Consider the following 13,205-nt stretch of genomic DNA (forward strand, 5'->3'; position numbering starts at 1 on the left):
CTGCTGTGCTATCACTCCAGCCCAAATCTATGCTCCTTAGTTTCAGCATTTAAAGATGCCTGATGGATATAGGGAGCTAGGCGATCAGGGCAAAGACCCCAGTACAATCCCCAACTCTGTATCACCACCCCCTGCCCTTCCCCCATCTCTGTCCCCAGTACCAGAATCACACCACTGAGCCACACTACATCATCAACCATCCAGCCTGGTTGGCTACATACTGCCCATAGACCCTGAGTTTCCTCTGAGCACGGCTTCAGAGGCAGACCCTTAAAAACTCCCTGCCCTGACCACCTTGCTCCTTCCCAAGACATCAATGTGAACCAAGAATATTTTATTGTAGATGATGGGCAGGAAGCCTGAGGATGAAGCTGGGGAGACAGACCAGTGGGTACCACTGGCCTTGCACACAGCAGCCGACCTGAGTCCCATCCCTGGCATCCTAAATGGTCCCCCGAGCACCACCAGGAGTGGTCCTTGAGCACAGAGCCAGGTGTTCCTCCTCCCCGCACCGAAAAAGAATGCCTGAGGAGACATATTAGTAGTTTTGGCTTGGGGGCCATACCCAGAAGTGCTGGGAGACCCCCAAAACTTGATGCTCAGGGGACTATGTGGTCCTGGGCCCTGAACCTGGGTCCCCCCCACATACAAAGGCATCTGCTTCGGCCCTTACTGCATGTTTTGAATCTGGGCAAGGGAAGGGATGAAAGACTCGGGATGCTTCCCAACAAGAAGGCTAAGAAAAAGTTTCATCACGGGGAAAGGCGTTATAAACCTTGGGGAGGAATTGCTATCGTTCTAACTTTTGAAGAATCTTAAGGGTTTCATCAAGTATAAACCCCAATAAGAAAAATTCCAAGAATTTCCCTAGACCTTCTAGGACTTTGTTACAGGTTGGGTTTCACTTTTCTTGCTGAAAGCATAGCAAACCCTTACTGTGTATAGGTTGAACATTTTTTTTTCTTTTTGGGTCACATCTGGTAATGCACAGGGGTTACTCCTGGCTCTGCACTCAGGAATTACTCCTGGCGGTGCTTGGGGGACCATATGGGATACTGGGAATTGAACCTGGGTTGGCCACGTGTAAGGCAAATGCCCTCCCCGCTGTGCTATCGCTCCAGTTGCTAGGTTGAACATGTTTTGTGGGACTTTGGAAGTTGCAGGCAAGCAGAATAAGAGGTACTTTCACTGAGCCCTAATTTTGGATGAGGTAGATCCATCAGGATACGCATCCCAACCCATTATGTTATAGGCTTGCATTAAAAGATTAAGGGATTAAGGCCAGAGCGACAGTAGAGAAGGTGCATGCCTCGCACAGGGCTGACCAGAGTTCAAGCCCCAACACCCCGATATGGACTCTGTCAGAAGAGTCCTGAGCACTGCCAGGTATGGCCTAAAAACAAAATAAAAAAATAAATGAACAAAAAGATTATGGGATTAGGGGAATGATTACTAAAATGTTTCAGTATCTGTCTGCCCCTAATGGAGAAAATAAATTATCACAGTGATGATCAAGATTGAGGATACAGCTCTCAAGTGCACTACAATGATTTTCTTTACTTTTTTTTGTTTTGTTTTTGAGACACACCTGAAGATGCTCAGAGGTTACTCCTGGCTGTTCTTGGGGGGACCATATGAGATGCAGGGGCTAGACTCCAGATCAGCCTGCTGTACAATCACTCTCACCCCTACAGTGTATTTTCTTTTTTCCTTTCTTTTTTGGGTCACACCTGGCAATGCACAGGGGTTACTCCTGGCTCTGCACTCAGGAACTACTCCTGGTTCCTGGCGGTGCTCGGGGGACCATATGGGATGCTGAGAATTGAGCCCAGGTTGGCCGTGTGCAAGGCAAATGCCCTACCCACTGTGCTATTGCTCCAGCCCCACAGTGTATTTTCCTAAAGCAGGGCCATCCCCCATAGAGTCTGGCTCATGAGGTGCCAGGGGTCAAACCCTGGACTTACCAGCATGCTCCAGGCCTGGGGGCCTTCTTCCCAGCCCCATGATTTTTTTTTCTTTTTTTTTTACCACCCGCCACCATACCTCCAGCCCCATGATTTTTTAACTTGCAAAAACACATGAAGTCCAACAGTGAGAATCAGGCTAATGACAACAGGACCTTCCCAAGACCCAGGAAAGCAGTTCCCGGACCACAATAGAGTTGAACAGACAAGAGGAACTTGAGGAAAGAGGAAATCGGCCTAGAGGATACATTTCAAGGGTACGTACACCTTCCAACATGGCTCCCACCACCAATAAACCTCTGGAAATAGAAGCGGGGAATCTCAGAACAGTTGGATCAAGTTCAGGAGGAAACGACTCAACTCTCAGTTGCCTGTTGCCTCCCAACCCGGTTTCTCATGGAACACAAGGTTGTAGAGGTCACAAATCCTGGGGTTAAGCAAACCCAGCCTTGAATTCCAACACTGTGACTAACCATTCAGCTATGTGACTGGGTGTGACTTTGTGTTATTGATTGCCTTCCTTTGTCTCTGAGATGATGACTGCTAACACTCATTTTTTTTTTTTTTTTGCTTTTTGAGTCATACCCAGCAGAGCTCAGGGGTTATTCCTGACTCTACACTCAGGGGACCATATGGGATGCTGGGAATCGAACCCAGATTGCCCGAGTGCAAGACAAACTCCTTACCCACTACACTATAGCTCCAGCCACCAACGCTGGTTGAGATGAATCCTATGCTCGATGAATTCCATGTTCAACTTCCTATCTCGGCACCCTGTTCACAGCCCCGGCTGCTCATCGCCAGGCGGGAACTGTGCTTGCTCTCATCCGCTGTCTCCTCAGCTTTGGTGACTCTGCCATCTCCTCTCTGTCCAGTATTTACACAGAACACCTCCATAGCATTTTCCCCACCATTTCCCTCCAAGATCTTCAATACTCACTTGTTTTTCTTTCAAAGTGGAGAAGCTGAATCCCTACATGAAACAACTAAAAATCTGAGAAGCTAAATGGGTAAGAGAAATTAAGTTCAAGGAAACTTTTGTTTGTGGATTTGAAACAGAATCAGTATTAGAAACTCCTCTTCTTTACGGAGGTGGGACAGCGACAATTAATTAAGACGATATTGGAGCGCGAGGAGCTGCCAACACTAGTTTCCTGCCTGGAAGCCCTGGAGATGCTGTTAAACAGCTGACGCGTCTGGAAACCTGTGCCCACTTTTTCTTTCAGCCTCTCCAGCCCCCGTGAAAAATCACTGCACGGTCAGTTCACCGCCTCCTCCCACTGCTACCTCGTAACCTAGCAGAAGTGAATCAGACGACCAATATGACTTTTTAAAAATGATTTAATCGAGTAGTTTTTTCTTGGAAAAAAACAATAAGGCAAAAAAACCAAAAATATATATAGTTTTGTTTTGTTTTCATGTGACTTTATTTCACCTGAAGGACTCAAAGCTTCTTCCATTAGCAGGAATCTGACTGAGATCAGTTGGAAATGAAGTCCAAGGGGAGGGTGGGAAGGGGAGGGAGAAAGCAGGATGGTCAATGCTGTCGGGGCACTTCCGCTCTGTCTGAACCCCCAGATTGGGCCGCCACTTTCACGGGCCCTTTTGAAAGCGGCCCTGGCACGATCCCTTGCTTACGAGGGAGTCAGGTTCTGAGGAGGACACGGCCCAGCGGCTGCCCCTCTCGTGCTCATCAGAGCCAGGAAGGGAGGGATGGCGGGGAAGGAGTGAGGGTGCTCATTTACCTAGTAGAAATCTAATTTCTCTGGAGGGAGGGCTGCCTCTGGAATGCTATTTCCCCCGAGGACCCACACTGGCTGAGGCTCAGCAGTTAAGGAACAGAAACAGAAAATGCTAACAAAAGAGCGTACAAGGAAGGCACCTCAATTTGTGATCCTCAACCACGGGTGGGTTGTACAGGGGTTGGGTTCTGTGTTGTTTTTTTTTTTTTAACAAGACCACTGAAACAAATACAGAACAAAACAAACAAACAAAATGACGGAAGCCAGGGCCCATCGGGAGCAGTTCTCTTACCCACTCCACATCCTGGGAAGAAGGTTCCTTTGGGAGTCAGCTGTGCGTGCTGTGATTTGGACAGAGGCAGAATGAAACTGGATTTTAATCCTCCTGACTCTCTAACCTATACTCTTCCTAAAAAAAGAAGGGGGAAGGGCAGAAAAGGGTGCAGACTTTTTGTTTTCAAGAGACAGGTGACGGGGAGAACAAAGCTGAGCCAGCAACTGGGCACCCTTGACACAAACCATGGATAACATCCCTGCTCAGTAACTGTCAGGGGTCAATCTGTCTGCTCCTAAAATGTGGAAAACAGAGAAGGCTTCAATCCAAATCAAGTGTCTGAGAGTCCCAGGGAGATAAGGGATTAAAAAAAAAACCCCAAACAAACAAACAAACAAAAACACCAAGATTCTTAAGGGGAAGAAGGAAAATCAAACCAAAAAAAAAAAATTAGATTTTTCTCTACATATATATAATATACAGATATTTAACACATTATTCCAGAGGGTGGCTCCAGTCCATGGGGCTTGAGAGATGGCGAAAACTTGTATTCCAGATAAATTCCTCTCAAATTCTGAAGTTTATCAAAAATGGGACAGGCAATGTCTTGCTCCACACTGGGCAGAGACCCAAATCGGTATTGTGTGAAGGGGGAAGGGGGAGGCGGAAGGGGATTGGGAGAGAAAGAGACAGATGAGAGGAGAGAGGAAAGGAGAGAGAGGAGTCAGGAAGGTGACGGAGAATGGGCATGAAGGTGAGGATGAACTGGGAAAGCAAAAGTGGCTCGTAGTTTTTTTGACATCCTGACTAGTGTTACCCATAAAAACCCCTTTGTGAGGATCATGCAACCCTCCTACCAAACACCAAAGTCGCATCCAGTTGCTGTCCAAAAAGATGAGAATGGCAGAAGAGTGTTTTATGGAAGCGAAGATAGAAACTTCCAGGAAAAGAATTCTGAATGTTCCAACCTCACAGAACGACCCCAGTCGCTCGTTCCAATTTCCGAGGGCATCGACGCGCGGATCCCCCATTAAACTCACCCCGTTTGTGAACTCATTTCATAATGCTACGCCTAAGCTCCACCACAATCATTCACAATGCATCTGTTGGTAAGTCTCTTGTGTTCCTTTTTAAAGGAACTGCTAAAATCAGCTCTTGCTCGGAACAGCACCAAAATGGCCCTGAATCATAATCTGACGTAGATCTTGGCTGAGCAGGATACAACAAGGGGAGGGCGAATGACGTCATCTTAAACGGGGGCAGAGAAGAGCCAAGAATACTTGACTCTGCAGAAGTGGAATAACACGAACTTTCAGCCACTAAACCTCTCCCTTACAAACACAGACATCTAGTATTTCAATTTCAGTTTCAATCAGCTAAGGCAACCAGCCAATCACCACCACTGGTGTCTGCTTCTGGTGATTGATTTGGAAAAAATGATTGGTTAAGACAGACAAACTTGAGGAAAGCCCTCGGTGAGAGTCACAACTGCCAGCTTCCCTGCACATCTCTGTCCTCTTCTCCTTTGGATCCTTCTCCTTTTTTTTTTTTTTTTTCCGTTTTGTTACTGACATTTCAGAAAATGTCCGGGCAAGAGTTCCAGTCCTGTTTCTCTTTACTCTCCCAGTATCCTCCCCTATAAATATGAGTTAACTCCTTGGTGACTGGGTCCTTCTTCCGCTCAAACCACAGCGCCTTATATGGATCATAGGGTGTGCCTGCAGAGAAAAGAGAGACGGAGTTAGCGCCAAAGACACGCGGACAACTCTCCTCACACCCCGAGTTAGAGAAGCCGGGGTTACTACCGTCCTCCGTGGCTTTCATGGCTTCTGCTTCTCTCTTCTTCCTGGAAAGTCTTTGTTTCTCCTCCAGGCGCTGCTTCTCGGCGTTTGCTTCATCCCAGCGCCCGTTTTCCATCAGTCTCTGATCGGGCCGTAACCGGCTATCTGTGGGGGCAGTGCCACCTTCCCAGGCATTGAGAGTGAGAGCAAGTTCTGAGAAGTAGTACATGTTCTCTGCATTCTTCCTAAAAGCAGAGGAGGAGAAAGTGAAAGAGCAATGCTGGCGCCCAAATCCTACAGAGGGTCAAGGGGCACAAACGAAGAATGCTGCCAAGAGACCATCACCAGGACTGCTCCACAGAGGAAGAGGCCCTCCTGGCCCCTCCCCCACGCCACTCCACTGGACAGTTTTCTAAACTTATGTTCAGCTGAAATTAGAAAGAATAGGAACGCCTACTAAATAAAAATTCCTTGTTCCTATTTCTTTAAACCTCTTACGAAGGTAACCTTGCTTATTACTGATGACTAGATGATGAGAGGAGACAAATGGCCTCAATTTTTTTTTCTCTTTGGGTCATACCCAGCTGTGCTAAGGACTTCCTCCTGGTGCTGTGCCTAGTGATCACTCCTGGCAGGACTCTGGGGTGCTGGGAAGGGAACCCTGCAGCTCAAAGTGGGATGTGGATACTGAGACTCACGGTAAAGGGTTCCTTTTCCATAGCATGATCCTTTCTTCTGTTTCGTGGCCTCTCTGTCGAGCATCACCCCCGTTTTCCCCAATGACTGGCTGTACTTTGAAACAATCCATTTTCTCATCCCACGTGCCCAGAAGAGCGAAGTGAACTCTTCCTGATGGATCAGTTACTTCCCCTGTCACCTGCAAGGATGAGGAACAAAACTCTGGAGTACAGAATTCATCGTGTGTTAGCTTACCTGACTGTTCTGGAAACCAAAACCTTGGGGTACATACCAGTAAAATCCTTGTGATGGCAAACACCAAGGGATCTGAATATCTTGCTTCTGGGGGGGAGCATAGGGCTTGGGGTAACACTGAACAGTGCTCAGGGGCTATTCCTGGCTCTGTGATCAAAAGCACCATGCCACATATGTTCTTTTGAGCACGGGGATCAAACTGGGGTTGGCTTCATGCAAGGCAAACACAATAATCTTTGTACAGTCTCTCCGGTCCCTAGAATCTGAATGCTCTGTTGTATTTTCTTGAGCTGTTTAGAGTCACTGTGTTACGAATTGAGAATTTTGTTATCATTTTGTTGTACAAGGAGTTTTTGCTTAGGGGTTACATCTAGTGGTGCTCAGGGCTTACTCCTGGCTCTGTGCTTAGGAATTACACGTGGTGGGGACTCGGGTGTCCATATGGGGTGCTGGGGAATGAACCAGGTTGGCTGTGTGCAAGGCAAGTGACCTATATGTTGTTCTATTGCTCCGGCCTCTGTACGATGACAACATTTAGAAAAAGGATTTGACTGGTACGCAGAATTCTATTTTCTTCTTTCCAGAAATCAGACTAAAAAGCCCAGTTATTCTTTATTCTTCTATCAAAACTCATGCCACAATTCCACTTTGGTTGTAAGACACAGTTCTCTAACTCCACAGGAGTCAGCTACCTATGATTTCCTGCAATCCTTTCTTTCTCTGGGTTTCCTATTTTCAGTCTCTTGTTGCTAGACATTTACCTAGATGGACATTTACGATCTTGTCTTTTCAGAAAAGGATTTGGTTTAGTAATGTGACAGAGTTCCCTTTCTTGCAGACTATCTCCTTTACCTTTATTCTGGAAACACCATTTTGGGGACAGCAACAGATACACATGGGGTTGGAGAGATAGCATAGCAGGTAGGGCATTGGCCTTGCAACCGGCTGACCTGGGTTTGATTCCCAGCATATCATATGGTCCCTTGAGTACCGCCAGGAGTAATTCCTGAGTGCAGAGCCAGGAGTAACCCCTGAGCATCGCTGGGTGTGACCCAAAAAGCAAAAGTAAAACCAAAACCAAAACCAACACACAAACACACACACACACACACACACACACACACACACACACACAGATATTTATGTGTCTAAATTATCTAAATTATCCCAAAGGCTAGGCTTCCTAAGGGAAATATATAAAGTTGAAAAATTTTTCATTTCCATTTCTTACCTTTCTTGCTACATCCCGTGAGAAGTAACTATAAGGAACAAATTTAAGATTGCACTTATCTCCTGTCTTGTGGTTCACAATATCAATTTCGCCAGACTATAAAACACAAAGAATCGTATATTAATTTCTTAAAGACCGCATGGCTTAAGTATGTATCAAGTCGTACATTTAAATTCTTGATATTTTAACTATATGTTCCAGTACTCCCTCACTCAGGTTCAGGTCTTGTGAGTTGTGGGATCTCTCTACAACCTTGATATTCTAGACTGGAACCAATACCAAATGTTAGGTGGAAAAATTTGATCTCCAGCATAAACACTGATAATCACATAGAATTATCTTTCTACATCAACCTGCTACCTGTCTCCTCACTCTGTACTGAAAGAACTCACAGTGTAGGGAACTCTTCACACTCGATTACCTCCTCCTTCCTAGCTTCTTAATCCCAAACCCTAATATAAGACTCATCTTGACCCCCATACCTCGATGAGGGCTTTCCTCACTTCTCAAAGATAACTCTTCTGTATTTGCTGTCACCAATATCTGGGTGGCTGCTTGGTTTTGTTCCTGCTTCTGTGAGACACCCAAAGGTGTTCAGGACTTAGCTCTGTGTTTGGGGAGCTCCTGGCAGTGGATCTATTTGGATCAGCTGCATTCTGGACAAGCACCTTAACCCTTGAACTACTCTTGGGCCTTATAACTAACCTCTTAAGAGCAATCTGACAATTAGATATTATCTTAGCACCTCACTTACATTCTGTATACTGTTATGTATTCTTTAACTTACAAGTACTATGTCAATTATCTCCAATAATACAGTAACAGTTCATCTGATTTTGTATGCCCTAGTACCTAGCACTCTGCCTACTAATAAGTATTTGATGTACAGTGAAAGGATGGAGAATGGGTGCCTTGTTTTATTATCTTCTTGTACCCAATGCAGTCCTACTAGAGAAGTTACTAAGTGTTGTTACGCAGTTATTAATAAATAATAATTTATGGAGCAGAAACTCTGGGAAGTTGGAGGTGGAGTGAGTGCTTGAGAAGTTCCTTAGGAAAAACCGATAAACCAGTAGCAACAGTCTGGGCTAGTCCTAAAGATGACAAAAATACTTCGGAAGCATTTTTAGGATATTTTGCTCACCTGATCTATCCATAACTTGCCCACAATAATGTTGTGCACTGTAGTGGTAACCTTTTTCCAAGTGTAGTGGTGCCCAGTTGCATGAAAAATACAGTGGATGCTACCTGGAAGCAGAGAGAGGTATGCAAATTAAACAAAATATTAGAAAAAGAAATGCTAGCTCAGAAATGACAGCAATTGTTCCTATTAATACTAATACTCTATTCTACTGATAGTTACATGTTACAAATAATAATGGATTTAAAACCTTCTTGAGTCTTGGAAGCACTTATCCCAATGCAAAGAACCTAATCCTCAATTTAAAAAAAAATTATGGAAAGAAGCACATACTAATTGTCAGTTGTGGCATCTGGACCTCTGTTAGTAACAAGCTGACCTTAAGTAAACCTCCTATTTAACGGTCTCAGTAGTTAAATAAAAGAAAAAGAGTAGTGAATAGAACCAGGGCTTAGAAATCAGATGAAACTAGATTTAATCTTGCCTCTACCATTCACTAGATATGTGGTGTCGTACTGAGCAGTAAAGAATTGGCAGGGGCGAAGGATGTGGGAGACCCAGAGATGGGAACCCCTGGGTATAATTCCTGCTAATGCAAAAAAGAAAAAGAATTTGTCACATTTTTATTCACTGTGCTAGGGAGGAAACCTTTAAACTCTTAAATTCCTCCCCTCCCCCAAATTGACAATCCTCTCTTCGTAATTTGTGGAGAACCTGAGTTCACACGGTGGGTTCCTGGAGAGCTTTAACTAAGGGAAGACTCAGGATGAGGGCGGGCCCACCCAGAAAGATCCATGGTGTAACTGGATTTGGCACACTGAGTTATCTGATATTAGCCGGTCCTCCCAACCACCTGGAAATGATACTCCCTTCCCTCTGGGGAGAAAGAAGGCTTGGATATTTATTTCAATGAAGCAGTCAATGAGCCAATCAATCATGACCAATCAATCATAAGGAAATCCCAACAAAATCTCTGGACTACAAAGCTTGGTGTAGACTCTAGGTTAGCAAAAACATCAAATGTCAGGAAGCTGATGTGCCCTGGTTCCATGGGCACAGGGCATGGAAGCTCTATGATCAGGAACCCTCCAGATCTTGCCCACTATCTCCTGATATGTTTTGTGTTTTTCAAATTTGGGGGCCAAACCTGTTGATCCATCTTAGTCCCACCATTAACCCTTATGTACACTTACACTATTTTCTTCACTGAACTGTATACAAAATTAGGTATGCATTTATTTGGGAAGGTGGTCAGGGGCCACACCTGGCAGTGTTCAGGTCTTACTCCTGGCTCTGCACTCAGGGGCCACTCCTGGCAGGCTTGGGGGACCATCTGGGGTACCCAGGCAAGCATCCTACCCGCTGCACTATCGCTCTGGCCCCATGTTTACTTTTTTGTCTACTTAAGGCAAGTAAACAAGTAAGGGTAAAGCGGTTTTTTGTTCAATTAAATTTCTGGAATATAGTGATTCAACTCCTGAGCTTCAGACACTATTGTTCTGTTTGTTGGAACTAATTAGCACAAATTTAGTGGCTTAAACTATACACTCTAGGTTCAGGAAGATAGTTCAAAGGGCTTGGAGCACATTCCTGGCATGCATAAGACCCTGAGATTGATCCCCATCAGCACATGGTCCCCTGAACGCTGCCAGACACAGCCTTGGAGGGACCCCAGCACCGTTGGGTGTGGCCCTGCTGACCTCCAACAATGGGTGAAGCATCAGGGCCACGTGCCTGGGCGCAGTATCACAGGTGGCCCCTCCCCCAGGCACTCTAAACAATGTTTGAAATTCTATATTCAAGTTTGCCTAGAAAAGGCCAGCGATGTGGCTCACTGGTAAAGAAAATACTTTGCATGCTGCAGACCCTGTTCGCATCCCAGTACTACAAAGACAATAGTAACAAAATGAGATAACTTATTTTCCTACAGTATACAAAAGTCAGGAGTTTAAAATCAAGATGTGAGTTTCTAAAAAGCTTCTGCACCGCAAGAGATACAGTGACCAGAATCCAAAGACCATCCACAGAATGGGAAAGGATATTTACACAATACCCATCAGATAAGGGGTTGATATCAATGGTATATAAAGCACTGGTTGAACTCTACAAGAAGAAAACATCCAACCCCATCAAAAAATGGGGCGAAGAACTGAACAGAAACTTTACCAAGGAAGAGATACGAATGGCCAAAAGGCACATGAAAAAGTGTTCTGCATCACTAATCATCAGAGAGATGCAGATCAAAACAACTTTGAGATACCACCTCACACCACAGAGACTAGCACACATCCAAAAGAACAAAAGCAACCGCTGTTGGAGAGGATGTGGGGAGAAAGGGACCCTTCTTCACTGCTGGTGGGAATGCCGACTGGTTCAGCCCTTCTGGAAAACAATTTGGACGACTCTCAAAAAATTAGATATTGAATTCCCATTTGACCCAGCAATACCACTGCTGGGAATATATCCTAGAGAGGCAAAAAAGTACAATCGAAACAACATCTGCACATGTATGTTCATCGCAGCACTGTTTACAATAGCCAGAATCTGGAAAAAACCCGAATGCCCCAGAACGGATGACTGGTTGAGGAAACTTTGGTACATCTATACAATGGAATACTATGCAGCTGTTAGAAAAAAGGAGGTCAAGAATTTTGTAGTCAAGTGGATGGGCATGAAAAGTTTCATGCTGAGTGAAATGAGTCAGAAAGAGAGAGACAGACATAGAAAGATTGCACTCATCTATGGTATATAGAATAACAGAGTGGGAGACTAACACCCAAGAACTGTAGAAATAAGTACCAGGAGGTTGACTCCATGGCTTCGAGGCTGGCCTCACGTTCCGGGGAAAGGTCAACTCAGAGAAGCGATCACCAACTACATTGTAGTCGAAGGCCATGTTGGGGAAGGGAGTTGCGGGCTGAATGAGGGCTAGAGACTGAGCACAGCGGCCACTCAACACCTTTATTGCAAACCACAACAGCTAATTAGAGAGAGAAAACAGAAGGGAATGCCTTGCCACAGTGGCAGGGTGGGGTGGGGGGGAGATGGGATTGGGGAGGGTGGGAGGGACACTGGGTTTACGGGTGGTGGAGAATGGGCACTGGTGAAGGGATGGGTTCCAAACTTTGTATGAGGGAAGTATAAGCACAAAAGTGTATAAATCTGTAACTGTACCCTCACGGTGATTCTCTAATTAAAAATAAATAAATTTAATAAAAAAAAAAAAAGATGTGAGTTTCTTTCCAAGAACTTTTTTGTTCTAGGCCACCTGCATTCTTTTTTTTTTTTTTGCTTTTTGGGTCACACCCGGCAATGCACAGGGGTCATTCCTGGCTCATGCACTCAGGAATTACCCCTGGCGGTGCTCAGAGGACCATATGGGATGCTGGGATTCGAACCCGGGTCGGCCGCGTGCAAGGCAAATGCCCTACCTACTGTGCTATCACTCCAGCCCCACCTACATTCTTAATTTGGTATGTTTTTGGGTTACTCCTGGTGGTACCGGGGGGAGGCGGGGAGCATATGGGATGCTGGGGATTGAACCCAGGTCAGTCACATGTAAGGCAGGCACCCAGCCTTACCAGCTGTACTGCTTCTATATCCTGCATCCTGACTTGGGGTTCAATCAAACCTTTTGCTTCTGTTATCTATGATAAGCCTCAGCCTCCACCTTACAGAAAACCCTGTGGTTATACTGCACTCAAAAAATAACTCAGGATTACTGCTCTATTGAAGATCCCTACCCATTACTGTAGTTTTTTTCTTTTTTTTTTTCTTTTTTTTTTTTTTTGGTTTTTGGGTCACACCCAGCGATGCACAGGGGTTACTCCTGGCTCTTCACTCAGGAATTACCCCTGGCGGTGCTCAGAGGACCATATGGGATGCTGGGATTAGAACCCGGGTCGGCCGCGTGCAAGGCAAACGCCCTACCCACTGTGCTATCGCTCCAGCCCCAGTTTTTTTCATTATAAGAAGTGACATATACACAGGTCTTAGGGATTAATGTAGACATATTTCAAAGAAGGGCATTGTTCAGGCAACTGTATCCCCATTTTAAAAATGAAGACTCGATGGGGCTGGAGAGATAGCACAGCAGGTAGGGCGTTTGCCTTGCACGCGGCCGACCCGGGTTCAAATCC

At 45.3% G+C, this 13,205-nt stretch overlaps 1 protein-coding gene across 1 annotated transcript in view; it reads right to left on the bottom strand.

The window, feature by feature from the left end:
* Positions 1-3,287: 3,287 nt before the first annotated feature.
* Positions 3,288-13,205, bottom strand: part of OSBP (oxysterol binding protein) — a 43,563-nt gene continuing 33,645 nt past the window's right edge. Inside the window, exons 10-14 of the mRNA XM_055142213.1 lie at positions 9,070-9,173; positions 7,926-8,021; positions 6,460-6,638; positions 5,786-6,006; positions 3,288-5,698 (exon numbers count right to left, since the gene is read on the bottom strand). Coding sequence (XP_054998188.1) covers positions 5,556-5,698; positions 5,786-6,006; positions 6,460-6,638; positions 7,926-8,021; positions 9,070-9,173 — 743 coding nt within the window. The 3' untranslated portion in view covers positions 3,288-5,555. The remainder of the gene's footprint in view (positions 5,699-5,785; positions 6,007-6,459; positions 6,639-7,925; positions 8,022-9,069; positions 9,174-13,205) is intronic.

The sequence above is a fragment of the Sorex araneus genome, chromosome 6, assembly GCF_027595985.1.
Source record: "Sorex araneus isolate mSorAra2 chromosome 6, mSorAra2.pri, whole genome shotgun sequence".
Classification (NCBI taxonomy): Eukaryota; Metazoa; Chordata; class Mammalia; order Eulipotyphla; family Soricidae; genus Sorex; species Sorex araneus.